The sequence below is a fragment of the Ornithodoros turicata genome, chromosome 1 (assembly GCF_037126465.1).
Source record: "Ornithodoros turicata isolate Travis chromosome 1, ASM3712646v1, whole genome shotgun sequence".
Classification (NCBI taxonomy): domain Eukaryota; kingdom Metazoa; phylum Arthropoda; class Arachnida; order Ixodida; family Argasidae; genus Ornithodoros; species Ornithodoros turicata.
Window position 1 is genome coordinate 219,791,920 of NC_088201.1, and position 16,015 is coordinate 219,807,934.

Below are 16,015 nucleotides of genomic sequence, written 5' to 3' on the forward strand. Positions count from 1 at the left end.
TTTTTTTTTTTTTTTTGCAGCACTTCTGGATACAATAATACATATGGATATAATACATAATGATAACTCATTTTAAAGATAGCTATTCAAAATGCGTGTAACATAGTAAGGCAAAATTTGCGTTCTGTATTCAGTTAAGAATATCGGGGTATTCCACTTGCCAGATGATGTGGTATGCCTACTTTGATTCAGATTGCGACATACGAAATAAACATGTCACTCGTATAACGTAATTTCTTTAGGAGAAGAAAGTCGCTGCCAAGGTGGGGAATAACTTCTTTAACTACCGGAAGGAATAACTTTTTTTGTGTATTGAGGTTAGTGTAGCACTTGTACTATCCCAAACTAAATTGCAATAGCACAAGTGTGAATAGAAGATACTACTATAGACCATGAACTTGACAGATTTTTGTAACGTAAGTTGGAAACAAAACATCAGTCCTGCGACATGAGATAACGTGTTACGTAAGAATTGTGCATGGTAATCCCAGGACATATGCACCAAATATGCACACATATGGTTTTCACTCTATCTATAAGATAACGCTAATGCAATGGTATACCTCGTATAACGCAACAGGAAATCTTACTTAAGACTACGCTATGGTTGAGTAAATCAAAAGCTTTGCTGAAGTTCCCAAAATGGCCAAGTGTCAGTAATTTGTTTGGAAGTTACGAAGGATTATTTTCCACTGCGTGAGTAACGCTAGCCATGTGGACCTATCTTGTCAAAAAGAGAACTGTGAGCTTGTGATGTGGGAGTGTTCTGTAAACAAACAAAAAATAAATAAATATCGATATGATAATTTTTGATAGCCCCCTAGAAAACACGAGTTACATTTATATGAGGCTATAGTTGGTTTAATATATTTTTTTTTCACCGTCTGGAATGAAAGCCGTACAGGGAACACGATATAAGTGTCTGATATTTTGCGCTAGATGGACATACTTCGGTGAAGCTGAAAGACGCGCGTTGAGCATGCCGATAATAAATATAACTTTTAACCTTTAATCTAAATCCTATATCTCCTTTAGCATATACCTCGTTCCAGCAGTCAGGGAGTGTAGTTTTGTGATCAGTCTCTCTATACGGATTTCACAATGCGCTACAGACACACGGGAGCACAGCAAAGGATTCGCCAAGTGCTAACTGTTGCATTAGGTGCCAGAACAAAATACACGCAGAAGCCTCTTGGTTATGACGAAAAAACTAGGATGACCCCAGCGAGCTTGAAAGCTATGAAAGCGTGCTGTGGTCAGGGAAAAGAAATGCAAGTGCAAAGAGATGTGCAGTGAGAGAGCAAAGAAAAGTGTGAAGAACACAGTTCCAGTCGCTGATGATAGAAGAGTAGAAAAGTAAGATTGCAAAAAGAGTACAAAAAAGGTACAAGGCTTGTATTTGCAGATAGATGGTACTTTACTCATCTCGGCTGCAGTGACCTGGTGCAGCGGTTTGCTACACGAACATTCTGAATTCAAAAGCTCGAAAAATTCATTCGCAAATCCTAATAAGGGCCTCGTGCACAGATACATATCCACATACAGGTTGTCGAGATGAACTAAAGGAATTTTTATGACAATAGTTGAATATTTTTAAATGCCTCGCTCGCGACTGAAGCGCAGATTCATCCGAAATAAACATTGGTCATCCTGGTCTCCACCTTAGCAAGATGCAGCCGTGGCTGCTTCTGTTGGCTTCGTTGAGCTCGTTATTTCACCACTTTCTTTCAACTTATCGATACAATCCTCTCCGAACATCTTGTGCTTTGTTGTTTCACATAAGTAATCGTACATAATGACGCATCCCTTCGGCGCAGTGTTGTTGTTCTTTTTAAGTGTGCCTAGAGACACCCACAGATCGCACGCATATTCCATTTCTGTAAAGACAAAAAGAAGGAAAAGTGAACATTTGTCGTCCAATCGCAACGAATGAATGAACACAGTCATTTATGCGCACGCAAGGGGTAAATAAAACATGACATTCTAAAAAGTCTAAATAGTATTATTGTGAGGCATACGGGAATACATCGCCATCGCTGGAAACCTGCGCGAGATTCGAGCTCGTTCTACTTTGCATCTCGGCCGACTCTGACCTGCCTAATAAGGACTTCACAATATTTGTCTTTTCTTGAATTTTACTACCCTTTTACACATGCAGCCTTCAATTAGGATAGAACTGGCTTTGAACTGAGACTGGATTAAACTGGATTCAATTGGCTTTGAACATGCGCATAGCTTCCCGGATGTGCGTAACGTGTTGACCTTCAAGGGCGCCATCGGGTCAAATGTTCTTCGAACGGTAGACGTGTTACACGCATGGAGGCGTTACGTTCAATAACCATTGGTTTCAATCCCCATCGGAGTCTGTCTCAGTCGTTGTGACTGGTCTTCCGCCTCGATGCCAATACACAATAAAACGCGCTTCGCCGAGTTTTCGAATGAACCAGCAACCCTGCATAAGTTCTTATCACTCAAGAGTATATCACTGTCGTTCAGCTAGAATGTTCCTCTATGTTCTCGGTTCCATGCTACAACAGCCAGAAGCGGTGGTGGGGAAACAACAAAAGTGCAGTCAGTCGCGTCTATTGATTGACAGTCCATAATGCCATGATTCTCAAAGCTAGAAATGAGGTTTCCTGTTACTCCCCGGTCGTACGGGGAAAGGGTATTTTCGGTGATACATTATATTGCACGTGACGAGATATGGCTTATCTATCTATCTATCTATCTACTAAATTGGCTTATGGGATATCTAAGCACTTTTCGAACGACGAAAATAGACAGGTAGATTGTCGACCGATGACAAACATAATGGTAAAGGTTTCTTAGATGGATTTCCGGGTACAACAGTCTCTTTTAAGAGATAACGAAACAGGTTTCATTTCGCTTGTTTGACAGATGTGATTTGCCCTAACACAAAACACAAAACTTCCGACGTGCAGCGGCGGGGGAGTGTCGTCTGCAGAAGGTTGGCCCTGCCACCGCTGTTCCCGGCTGCGTCACTGAAGACGTAGCCAATCATTGCAGATACCCCTATGTGCCAGTAGAGTTAGTAGGCCACCCAGAAACAGAGCGGACGTGACGGCGCAATTAAGAGTCCGCCAATCATGATCTTGCTTTCGGTGGCCGTAGCTCGAGCCGCAATCAGCCGCACGAGCGACCACTAACGAACACACAAAAAAGCTGTCTTTCAAAAGTCCAGGGGAAACACACATGTCGACACAGTTCCCTTCTAGCTCCATCAAGCCTTTTTCCAGTGGGCGGGGCAAGGCAGAATATTCGTGGTACGGGTGCGTCATCCTCATCATATCGGCTTAGAAACGTCACGTTTCTGGGAGCCAGGAGGCAACGACCTCCATTTCCCCCGGTGACAGCGCCCATGCACACGACCATAGAGAACGCTACCGCAAGAGAGCATCCGCAGCGGAACGAGCCTTTCGGGCTTCCTCCGATTCTGCTTAGCTGCGCTGTCTCGCAGCCTCAGCGCTCTTTCGTCGCTGCTCCTCCGCACAGCTTTCAAAACCTATGTCGCGCGGACGCAGACACGTCTGAACCTGTCGACCACCACTACTGCACCGTCGTGCGCACGCGCCATGTCGCGATCGCCACGCGCCCTCTTCTACCCTCCTGCCCTCTCATTCACCGCGCATGAACACCGCGCCGTTGCTACAGACAGAGCACGCCACGATACTTTCGTAGGACACCGATGTTAACGCGTTAATAACGACATGGTCGTTGACGATGACCGTTCATATGGCGATGCAGAAACGGGATGAGATGGGTTTGACCGTTTCATGCATTGCATGGAAGATCGGGCAAAAGACTGAGACCGCGAGCGAAGCTGATAAAGGCGATCAACACGATGACGACGATGGTTGAACATCAGCCGATGAGACACGGTGTGAACATGAACTAGTTTCTGTCTCACATTATCATGACACTGTCCACACATCAGCTGCTGTTTTTGTGGTGCTTTTCGCGTGCAGGTTAGCTTCGCGAATTATTCGCGCCGCGAAAGTTAGGATTTCACAAAGGTTGGGAGTTATATCACAGCTCTGTTTAATTATTTTTGTTCATTAATACGTTAGTTGATATGGGTGTATTTTATTCGGTACATAATTCTTATTTAAAGAACTAGCAGACCCAATAGATACCGTTTTAGCAGGTGTATTATATGGCAAGTCTCCCTCCCTTGCCAACTCCCTGTAACACAGAGGTTGCAACTACTGGACGTCTACTTTAGCTAAAATACATGAATTAGGTTCTTAATCACATTGTTTTCTGGGAAATGCGAGATGACATGATCGGAGCTAGCCATTATTAAAATCCACCGTCCTTAATGAGCATCCTGTAAGCGAACGTACTTTGACATATAAAATGGTAAATTTGAGAGCCAATCGGTAGAGCCCTGGACCGGTAATTCAGAAGATGTGGGTTCGAGTCCTACAGCTGGCTAAACTTTTCAGTGACTATGCAAATGCGCCGCACCTAGAACTACGCGCTTTTCGAACGGAGCAATGACGCGGCCTTCACCTGATCTGGGTCGGAGAGCGCTCTCAAATTAGAGCCGACTCCAATCCTCCCCATCGCTCCAAATCACGTGTCTTCCCACCGAGATTGCCTGTCGCTCCTGCTGCGCTCGAGTACTGCGTACTTCTGGTTCCGGCTCATTTGCAGAGAGTGATTTGGCAATTTATATCTCGAAGTACGTTCGCTTCTCAGGGCGTTTAATAAGTATGGTGGATTTGAATGTTGATTGGCTCCAATTCTGCTATTCAGCATTCCCAGCAAACATAAAATTAATTAAAAGTTAATAAATTAGTTAATTAAAGAATTTTAAATAATGAGTCGCCCTACAGGGTGTGCGCCTGGCTTTATAACCCGTCGGCTGAACCCATCTACTTTGCTCTTCGTTGTTCTTTTTGGTATGTTACGAATAAAGAAAAGCACCCTGTATTTCACCAATTACCACGCGTACTAGGTTGGAGTATTGCTAAGATCTTCGTTGAGTTCAATCCTTTAAAAATCGCGAATACCGCTCATATGCGGGAACCGATAGATCGGTCATGCGGCACAGTCCCTCTACGATGTATTAAGCCTGGCTCACACTAGTGCGTTCTGCTGCGTGCGGGCGCCTTCATGCGTATGTGTGCGTTGTAAGCAATCTGTTGCGCTGTTCACATACCTGCGTCAGAATGCGTGCGTCACCGAACCGTAAGCCAATGAGCGCCGAGCGGGATTTCCACTCCGATGGTCGCCATGTTGAAAACAGCCTCGCAGAGAGAAATCTACTGCGCACGCTCGGAAGGCGGCCTCGCGATTCGTTCTCCGCTTGCGGGCTGGTGCGTGCGTCCGAAAAAGTTAAGCTCGGACGGACTCCTTGAGTTGCGGGAGGTCGCGCACTTATCTGTTGCCACGGTAACCAGCGCCCGCATGTATCGGCACGCAGCAGAGCGCACTTGTGTGAACCAGGCTTTAGCTCAACATAATTGAAGTCTACGTTCTGCAGATTTGCCGTTCCCTCTAGAGGACGCTTTCATTTGCGAAAGTTCTAGGGAGCAACACGCGCCCAGGCAGGGCGTGCCGGGAAATCAGGTGCAAAACGACATCGACGGTGCATACACCAGTACGAGAACGACCACCGGAGACGCTAGGAAAAGCTCATCGGTGTCGTTTTGCAGCGCATTTGCCGGCACGCCCTGTCAGGACGCGCGCTCCTCTCTGGAACTTTTTCAAATGCCATATTGCACTGCCTGTTTCGCTATGTGAAAAGTTTCCTGCCTTCATAATACACGTATGCGACTTGGACGAAAAATAATAGAGATGTTTTCATACGTGACGCGCCGAGCAATGCCACCTATAAAGTCGCTCTTCCTATCCGCAAACGTGGTCACCTTCCTGGAAGGGGATTTTGGATGCTACCCTCGTGGCGCGGGTCTTTGTTATGAAATATATTAGTTGTCTTCGTACCGCGACCTAGTCGTCGTACTCATCGTTCGTAGTCGAACGCTTGTTCGCGTCTGCTGCTAGCAATGTGTCTAACCGAGTTCACCGAGTCGAGTTGCCACAAACATGATCTTGTTTTCTTGTTACGAGAGACAGGAACGCAGAAAGTTTTTTTTTTTTCACCGTGTGATCATCCGCAAGCAACTATTGCTATGAACGGCGTCCACGTGTTTACAGTTGGAGAGGACAGCTGGAAGGTGTTTGAGAACGCGAGGGAGGTATGTTTACTAGAACAAAGAAAAAAGGAGGAAACTTCAGCCAAACAGTATGTCGGCTTGCTTTTCCGCTAACAAAAGGTGAAAGAAGGATGAGACAGATTAAAGACAAATAAGATTGGGAACAGGTGTTAATATGAGTCCTGTGCTGACTTCAGGGGGAACAGGAGCCACAATTGTTTCAAGAGTCTGCCACTCGAAGGCCCACTCACCATGCCATCGAAAACGTGCGGGAAAAAGAAACAGAGAAAAGCCCTGACAGCACATCCAGTCGCGAGATTCGAACCCGTATCACATCACTGTCACGGCGTGGAAGGACATCATAGAAATAAATGTCGGGTGGCTTTAGCAGCTGAGCATGTTTAAGAAAACGGCGGAATTTCGAGACTAGGGGAAGTTCTGATGTACCAGATACTCGAATAATTTGCCGGAAATTGCATTCCCCTTAGAAGGTAGGTAGGGGGGGGGCATGTAATCTACTCGAGGAATGTTTGAAGTTGGAGAAATAAAGCATGACTGGGAGGATAGGCGGTTGAAAACAGCTCATAAAGCCAGGATTATTCGATAAATGTGGTCACCAGGTTCCCGCTCATAGGTGGTAGCCAAGGTCGTGCTGAAGACTGGAAGGTGGTGAGTTCGAATCCCATCATCGTTCATGCCGTCTGAGGTTTTTCGAAGACTTTCCAAACGAATGTTCACACAGTTCCCCCTCATGTTGGCCCAAGACGAACATACATCCTGTCCTCCACTCGTTCCCGCTGTACCCTCTCCATCTCGTTCGTAGTCACAGTTGCTTGGAGGCGCGCTAACACGCAATATAAAATATGGTCATTTGCCGAAGAAGCACGGTATGACCGCTTGATCGACATCTGTGAAGGAAGGAAAAGCTTACCGGTATCATGGGAGGGTTGCCTGACGATAATACATTTCCCGGGTACCTGGTACACCACTGGAAGATATTCTCTACCTACTCCGCGACCTGGAACAACAATCGAAACACAATGTGCAGGCGGGTATTAGCGAGGTTGCAACTTCACGTAAATCTGACATTCGGCAAAATTCGGCGCACTTTTCGTACTCGTGGTGCTTTGGGACTTCTAGTGTAACGCCAAAAATGACAGCCATATTACCCATCGCTTTCAAGGGGGCACGCAGACGCACGGGGGGCGGGCACGTGGCGTACCTGAATGACTCCTCACGGACAGTCCGCAAGTGCATCCTCAGGACGTCGCGGGGATGCATATCGAATGACGAGGACACGATGACATGTTGGGACATCCTAAGGAAATATGTATCCCTTAGGAGGATTATAGGCGGGATCTCTCACGTTTCAAGTTCCACCACAGTGACTTTGGATGCTCAGTCGTGAAGGTACACTTCCATAGGTGGGCATCTACAATACAGTGATGATTACCCTTCGCATGACTGCGTGTCGGAGATCTAAAGGAAACTAGGTGGTCGAACTAACTAACCACAGGCACTACAGCACAATTTCTCTTATTCATTTCTCGAGTTGTAAGGTAAATCTCCAGGCCGTTATTCCAAAAAGTAAGGGCACAACAACGGCCATTAGAGCATTGAAAGCTAACAGTGCCTTCCGTACGCCTCTTGATAGTTATAATTATCTCATTTTACTTTGAATTAAAGGAGCACAAAAAAGCGCAATCAGCCACTCTATCTCGTTCGTAACGAAGCGGTTAGCGGTTATCTGATCCTCCTTGTCATAGTTGTTCCGCTGTATCGTTTTGAGTATGTACCAACTCGCCCAACTTTCCGCGATAACTGGGTTAAGCGGCCTACTAAAATGTACCATCCGCCGCGACTTATTCCACAAATTCATATGTACCACCAGAATAATATTTAACGATCGCATCCCTACGCAACCCAGCAGACGCACGGAACTAGCCGCCCGCTTGGCATTGAAATTAGCACGATGTAGCCGGTCGATTTGTTTAGGGCAGTACTTCCTATGTTGGACTACCCTGATACCCTTCCAAAATATTACATTAGATTTTCGCGATCCCATAAACTTTTTCATTTTTATTTTGAGTGCGTGAAATGTAGCACCCGAAGCTGACGTCAAGTCTTATGGCGAATTCGGGTCGCCATTTCATGGAAACACGGCCCAGCACTCGAAAATTGCTAGGTTGGCGCCCGAGCTGGATCATGTGGCCGTTGCCAACCGAACATGAGAGCTAGCTGTGTTATAGTCACATGAATCAGGCTAAGGGTACCGCGGCCTCCAGTCTTCGGGTTCCGTCGTCTTCTAAAGCGCGTGAAGTTTCATGTACGTCCCAGTTAGAGCAGTCGCCACTGTTGCAGCGCGGATCATCACAGGATATAGTTGGACAACGGGCTGCTCGATCATTTCGAGGTCGGGCGAAAAGGCTAGTGGGCAAATTTCTGGCGCTCGCCAACCGCTACGCAAACATACCAGGTTGCTTCACTTTGACCAAGCGAACATGACTGCTCGGGTTCTGGCAAAAAAAAAAAAAAAGAGAGAGAAGAAAGTGATATCAAGTAACCACCTTAACTCGCCATTGGCTAACGCTGACCCCAGAGCTAAGCTGCTCAGCTAAGAAAAGAAAAAAAAAAGACGCATGCCAGCAACCTACAGTTTTCCCCGTCCACTTTAGTCCAAGTGCCATCTGAAATAATCTATGCGCCATTCAGTTTAATCCGAGCGCCATCTGAAAAAATCCAGGTGCTATTCAGACATGTAGTGGAAGGAGACGTAAAAAGCTGCTGACAGGACTAAGGTTTAAGCATTCGCACGACGCCGAGATATCGAGAGGTAAAGCGGAAGAACAGCAGACGACACCATTGATCATGTCGTCTGCTACAGAATATCTTCGGACTGAGCTGCAGGATATTCTACACGGTTAGAAGAGCACGAAAGGGCATGACTCCCATAGCAGACGACACCGCTGGTGCTGTCGTCTGCTACAGAATGTCTTCTGGCTGAGCTGCAAGTCATTCCACGCGGCTAGAAGAGCACGAAATGCATGACTCACATAGGAAACGACACCATTGGTCCTGTCGTCTGCTACGGAATATCTTGTGACTAAGATGCAGGATGTGCGTGATGTCTTTCCGGGCTCTTCAAACCGCAGAGAATATCCTGCGGCAGAGTCACAAGATATTCCTTCGCAGACGACAGGACCACTTGTGTTGTCTGCTATGAGCGTCATGCCTTTTCGCGCACTGCTGACCGCGGTGAATATCCTGCAGTTCAGTCAGAAGACATTTTGTAGCAGACGACAGCACAAATGGTGTCGTCTGCAACGTGAGTCATGCCTTTTCGCGCTCTTCTAACTGCGCAGAATATCCAGCAGTTCAGTCAGAAGATATTCTGTAGCAGACGACAGTACCAGTGGTGTCGTCTGCTATGGGAGCCATGCCTTTTCGTGCTCTTCTAATCGTGTGGAATATCCTGCAGCTCAGTCAGAAGATATTCTGTAGCAGACGACAGCACCAGTGGCGTCGTTTGCTACACTTCCGCTCCAACTTCCAATATCTGAGCGTCGTGCGAATGTTCCACATAAGACACCGCACAACTTCAGTTCCATCAGCATTTTTTTTTGTTTACTTTTCCTTCCCCTAGAATACTCTACGGGGATGTCCCTCGTGTGAATACACGGTTATAGTTCTTAAAGACACCATGGGTTAATTCAGATGGCACCCCGATTAAATTGAATAGCGTCTGGATTTTTTCAGATGGCGCCCGGATTAAATTGAATGGCGCTTGGATTATTTCAAATGGCACCTGGACTAATTCAGATGGCACTTGGACTAAAATGGACGGGAAAACCTGTAGTCATAATCATGCCAGTAGCACTGACCAGTCCTAATCGTTGAAGTGTACTTGCTGTTGGATCACAGTTCGTCAACACGAGGGCGGAGCTTGCACCCACCAATTCTATAAGTTCCAGCTCGATGTCGAACTGCCATCTGTACTTTGTTTTCATATATGTCACCGATGTAAGCCAAGTTCGGAAAAGCATGTCACAAAAAAGGAAAGGTGATTCCCAAGGATGGTACGCAAGAGCGTGTAGTATACTGTCCAAACCCCGGGAAGCGACTTCAGCGGAATTTGTTGCACTTTCAAGTTTTCCGAGTCGCATCACGACCGCCCTTAATAAAGTATTGCTGCCCGCTTTCCTGTTAGCATAGTACGCACAGTACAGGAACAGATGAAGTGTTGTTTTGTAGGTCGGTTGCAACAAGTGTAAAACCGCGTAATACTTCGGTGCACGCTTCTGTGCACTGCAGATACTTTCGGTGCTTCAAATAGCAACCCACGTCAAAGGAAAGCGCTGACCTCGTACAGGGTACGGTCTGCTTAGGGTCCGCAGTGGCTTCACTAGTGACATCTTTTCCCCTCCTCCTCGTTTCATCCAGCGGAGCGTGTCGAGTGCGAACGCAGGCAGCTATGTTAGAGTGCATTTTTTCGTTGTTTTAGTAAAATATTTGATGCAGAGAAAGTTTTGGTGCGAGCCGTAAACTAGTCACCTGCTCTCATAATGCGTCAGAAACAGGAAATGTTTTAGATGTCTTTCTGGGTTCCTTTACAAAGAATATCAGCGACGATAAAGAAAGACAAGCGTAGACACTTACGTGCTGTAAGCCCCACACTGAAGAATGTCGAAACGTTGTAGCCCTCCAATGTCATGGCCTTAAGGGTAAGGTTCATGCTCCTGGGAACAATAAACACACTCCATGAGCAACAGCCGTGACGGGGCTATGTCTTGACGAAGAGCACGATTTCAGTATTCATTGATTCCAAGGCCAATGCGATGCCAAAGTACAGTGTCAATTCATTCTTCGTGTATCCCTGACCACACAGTGTCGAAAATTCTACGCGAAAGAGTGCCAAGTTTGACTGTTATTCGATGGAATACATGGCAAGAGCAGATGGTGGATTTTGAGGGCGTCCCGGAATCCAATCCCTGAAAAAGTTATGAAACGTCGCCCCCTCAGACGTGTGATTGAGGAACGTCGAGAAGAGGAATCGCGCCGCCGTGTGGATATCGCATGTTGAATTCCAATGGTGGATTGCGAGTTGCCGCGAATCGAAGTTGAAGATCTCACAAGCGTCTGTTACTATTGTAACCAACCAACCAAGGATTCCACTGATGTTCTGCACGCAATGGAACGCTGTAGTGTGCACCATCATTAGTATTCTGTGCGCAGAGAAATGCGGTGCTCATACTGCACACGCGCTAAACGAGAAGCCCCGCTCGGCGCAAGGTGAGTGTACGCCCGCTAATTCGTTTGGCAGGGCAAAGGGCCGAACAAACTGCCTAACAGGGCTAAAATTCTCTCATGAGGGCTGCGCCGTGATACACCGCTAGATAGCAGACCTCACCCTGAGTAGGTCCTCAATCAGTTTGTGCGAAGGAAGAAATGCCTTGAAATAGGCTAGATAAGAAATCAATGCAGTCTTACCGCCATGTCTGATTGTAGCAGAGGGAAACTTCTCCCAAAAACGTTTTCTCACTCTCATTGACTTGCAGTCGCTTCATCCACACGCATGTGGTTGGGTACTTCTCATCTGCTTTGAACGTCCGGTAGAGAAGCGCCATGCGCACTGTGTTGTTCAGGAACTGCAGTATACATACACGATATGAAGCAAAACTGTTATAGCTACTAAAACACGCTTCCTGTAAATTGGGGGTTATGGTACATGAGAGCGAATGAGGCACGCAGGGAAGGACACATTATTTTATTGCCACTATTTACTACCTCGCAATCCCTAGTTGCACACCTCAAACTGACAATGTGAGTAAAGTGAAACCCAGGTAAAACTCGAAAGGAAAGGAAAAGGGAGGACCCAATAAGTCCATTATCAAAACATGTTGTATCCATCACTTCCAATTGAAATATCCGTTGTTACTTGGGCCCCAACTGGAAAGTTCGTTTGGCTCCATGTTCTGTTGGGGACACGGTTGTCTAAAATCTCCAGCCCGTGGCGGAGCGAGCCCCTATCGGCGATGTCACGCATGAAGGAACTATACCAATATCCTCCCCGAGGGAAGGCCGCGATGAACTGCTCTCCCTAGCAGACGACGCTGAGAATGCGATGGTATTCTCTCCCGACAGGCGCCGCTGCGTGACCGTACCTCGGAGACTGTAATGGTATAGTCCCTTCGTGCGCGACATCACCGATAGGGTACTGTTCGGCCACGGGCTGGAGATTTTAGACAACCGTGTCCCCAACAGTACCACAACTGGACAATCAATTGGATATTATGGCTTTCAGTGATCGCTTTCTGATAGGGAACTCCAGCTCCATTTGACCCCCCTTTACGGTCTTTGGGCCTCCAACTGATCACCGTGATCCGCAGACAATTCGCAACTGTTTCGAAGTGGTAGAGTTGTGAAGTAAGTGATGTGGTCGCTCAGAATTTTCAATACAATGCACCCGTGCACAAGCTGAGTTACGAGAAAGGACAAGCAGCTTGGTGTCATGACATTTCCAGTATCTCCCACAGGTTGGATTACCTAATTTAATTTCGTAATGCAATATCATTACCCATGATAGTTAAGCAAAGTAATGCATTGCACTACTCATTACTTTCGCATACTCGATGCATTACGACATTGCAGTACTGCATTACGAATGCCATTAATTGTATTACAAAATGCCATTACTTAGACATTCCATTTTTCCAGAAGTCTCGCAGTACTATGTGGTGCCTGGAAGTCCGTAACATATTGCCGACAATTGTAATTAGAATTTCTCTGAAGTCACTACGAACGGGTGATTTCGTCGACAGATGAGTGCGGTGTGCATAGACTGAGTTCGCAACAATAGGTAAGATCAGCTGCAACGTAGAACGTCTCGATCATCAATTAATCCGTGTAGACTCCGTCTCCTTTTGTTGCCGCTTCACAGGTAAAAAATAAACAGGGAATAAACAGCTTGTGGATTTTCTTCGTATCTACCATGTACAATGCTAAGTGCTGCTTTAAAGAAATGCCTGAATTTGGATGTGAAGTAATACTAATATCATTAACCGGGTTTGGCCCAAAATGTAGCGGTATAACACCCCCATCACACGGCACTTTGAATGTGGATTGAATCCGATCCACATTGAGTTCCCCAAGAGCGTTCCGTGCTGCTACACGATGCAACTCAGTGCGAATTGAAAGGTTGGCTGGTAGACAGTCGGCGCTAACAGCCAGAGTCAATGCGCCCGGGCTGACAAACATGTTCCTAAAAGGTCAAGAATAGCAGAATCCTTTTCCGCATTGTGTTGTTTACTAAGCGTATACGAGCGACGCGGTGTGGAGATTAAACAAATTAGCAAACCCAGTCTCCCGTCATACCTCGAGTAAAAATGTAACCGTGACATTCCATGGGCTTGTATAGGAACAGGAAGCAGCAGGTAAACTACCCGCTTCGGCACTTTTCGGCACTTATTTTATAAACGACGCTAATCACACACACACACACAAAGGCATAACACTAGGGTACTAATGGGTCCCCTTCGACCTGAATCGTGCATAGAACATTGAAATGCAGCATCTGTACGTCTCACGACGAGAAGGCATATGCCTGGAAATCCGATTTCTAATTGATTATATAAAATGGATGATCCCGGTTTCTCATTAATAGTCATTCTTCATATATAGTATATATATAGTCATAGTCATTCATTCTCATTAATAGTCATTAATAGTCTCATTAGTCGTCATATATACTGGTGTCACCTAAAGCACTCGTAGAACATACGATTGTGGAAGTACTTACAGCCCAAGCGTCCTGGTAGTTTTGTAGTTCCGGAAAGCTCTCAGGGTAATTGAAACTTGTTGGCGGGCCGTGCTCATGAAACATATGTGTCACAATGAAGTACCCCACATAATGATACACGTAACTGAAGATATTCATCGCGACTTTACGTTAACGCGTTACGTCTGGACGGGAACGAAGAGACGAGTGTCGATTGGGCCGCCGGCGTGGTATTATACGTGTACTATCATAGAATAATCAGAAAGGATCACAACTGATTTAACGATGAAATCCCGACTGACTGATTGCGTGGCGCAACGACTTCCAGATACGTAGGCGATTAAACCAGTAACTCATTACCTGACCCTTAATATGCATTGTAATAAGCCCACTCCATAACGTGCAGGTGGCACCTCAAGGTGGCTTGCACAGTGGGACATCGATGACTCACAGCGATTGTTGTTGGCGCCCACATAAAACAATGTTGATTATACTGTCACTCCGGAGTAATGCTAAGTTCACATGACGTCAGTGAACGCCCCGAATGTCGCGAACGACGGAGATGCCGGTGAACTTGTCACGTTCACACAGCAATCCGTGAATCCAGCGGACGCCATGGAGGTGCCGAAAGCCGCAGCGCGAGAGTAGACATTGCTTCTACTTTTGACGGGAGTGCCGGGAAAGACGCGAGTCTGGACCAATCAGCACGCTCTGCGAGCGAGAATGCTGGGGCGGGAGAACAGCAGCGTAGAGAACAATCATGGCGGATGCGTACCCTGGTCTACGAAATTATAATTAAGGCTCTAGGGTAGCGCTAAATGTTGTTTCGACAGGAAACGCAAGAGGAGCGGAAACGTAGATATGAAGACCGCACCATAGCAGCTGCTAAAAGAAGACGAGGGAGTAAGTGTGTCGACTGTGTTGAGACACGTGTAGATGCACTTCCTCTGCTCGTCGAAGCATGTATCGCTTTACAGGTTGCTGTACTAAACGCAATAAATACGTATTTAACAATTGTTATTCTGATGTATCACAACGACATTTTACGTATTACACGTGTCGACCTTGAGTACAGTACGAAGAATGACACGGATCAGTTTTTGTAGTGGAGCACGGTGGTGCCATAGCGCCGGCATTCCCGGCGTTCGGAACACAGCGTGAACGCGAGGGTCGCGAATGCCGTAAAAGCGGTGAATGGGTTCCCCGCTTTTGCGGCTTTCCATGATGTAGTGTGAACGTAGCATAAAATCGTGGTGTATGCCTTGAGAGGCGGGCAGTCGGCAACTACACAAAGTTGTCTGGAACGTTAAAGTGGTTTGGAACGGTTTGTTCGATTGTACGTATGCACCAACGCAGCTAAACTTAGTTGTCACGTAAATAACTGCGTGCAGTCTCTATAAATCAGCCTAATGCGTGGCTAATTCATACAGGGTGTCTGTTTTTTAGATGCCGCCGATTTTTTTATTAAAAATCTATCAGAGCTTCAGATATGCCGTTTGCGCGTCTAACATTCCTCGCCGGCGGTCCTTCATCCTACCAGCTCAGTTTCTCCTAGAACTCGCTGATTAATAAGTTAATTATCGGATTTTAGTTAATTATTCATCACACTGATGCGATCGGCTAGGAAAGATGTCCGCCAGGCCACGTATGGGGGGGAGGGTGATGTAGGGGGAAGGTGCGGTCAGCCTGCTCTAAGTGGCGGCTCGGTGCACCCAGGGGAGGGAAAACAGGGGGGTGGAAGAGGGAGGGGACATATGATGGTGGTACAGGAGAGGAAGCACCGTACTAACCCTCGTGCTCTGTGGCTTGGGTCGTCCAAGAGAGGATACCACTAACAGAAAACATGCGAGCGTCCTTCGTTACTCTTCGTTGGAATGCTCCCTGTACGACGGTAACCGCCAGGATTATTGGCGAAGTAAAACCCCATCGGCCAGGTATGTCAGACGCCCAAACGGCAACGACGGGCCGTTTCACCATCACCACAGGTACCAGATAAGCCTCTGTCGGCTAGGGTGATGCCCTCGTCAGACACGCTTTTTCGGGCTGTTTCACAATTCGG

At 46.7% G+C, this 16,015-nt stretch overlaps 1 protein-coding gene across 1 annotated transcript; it reads right to left on the minus strand.

Annotated features, from left to right (window-relative positions):
• Positions 1 to 55: 55 nt before the first annotated feature.
• On the minus strand, positions 56 to 15,699 carry LOC135379054 (uncharacterized). Its single transcript, XM_064612306.1, has 5 exons — positions 13,978 to 15,699; positions 11,670 to 11,827; positions 10,839 to 10,918; positions 7,114 to 7,200; positions 56 to 1,877 (listed from the first exon to the last, which is right to left on the minus strand). Exons 1-5 carry the CDS (start codon positions 14,113 to 14,115, stop codon positions 1,663 to 1,665), a joined length of 678 nt encoding a protein of 225 aa, XP_064468376.1. The 5' UTR covers positions 14,116 to 15,699; the 3' UTR covers positions 56 to 1,662.
• Positions 15,700 to 16,015: the final 316 nt, after the last annotated feature.

Excerpts from the sequence above, each read along its gene's own strand:
- LOC135379054 (XM_064612306.1), bottom strand. The coding sequence starts at position 14,115 with ATGAATATCTTCAGTTACGTGTATCATTATGTGGGGTACTTCATTGTG. Across the intron at positions 7,201-10,838 it reads CAGTGTGGGGCTTACAGCAC|GTCGCGGAGTAGGTAGAGAA; the intron begins GTAAGTGTCTAC and ends TTGTTGTTCCAG. Across the intron at positions 1,878-7,113 it reads GCAACCCTCCCATGATACCG|AAATGGAATATGCGTGCGAT; the intron begins GTAAGCTTTTCC and ends TTGTCTTTACAG.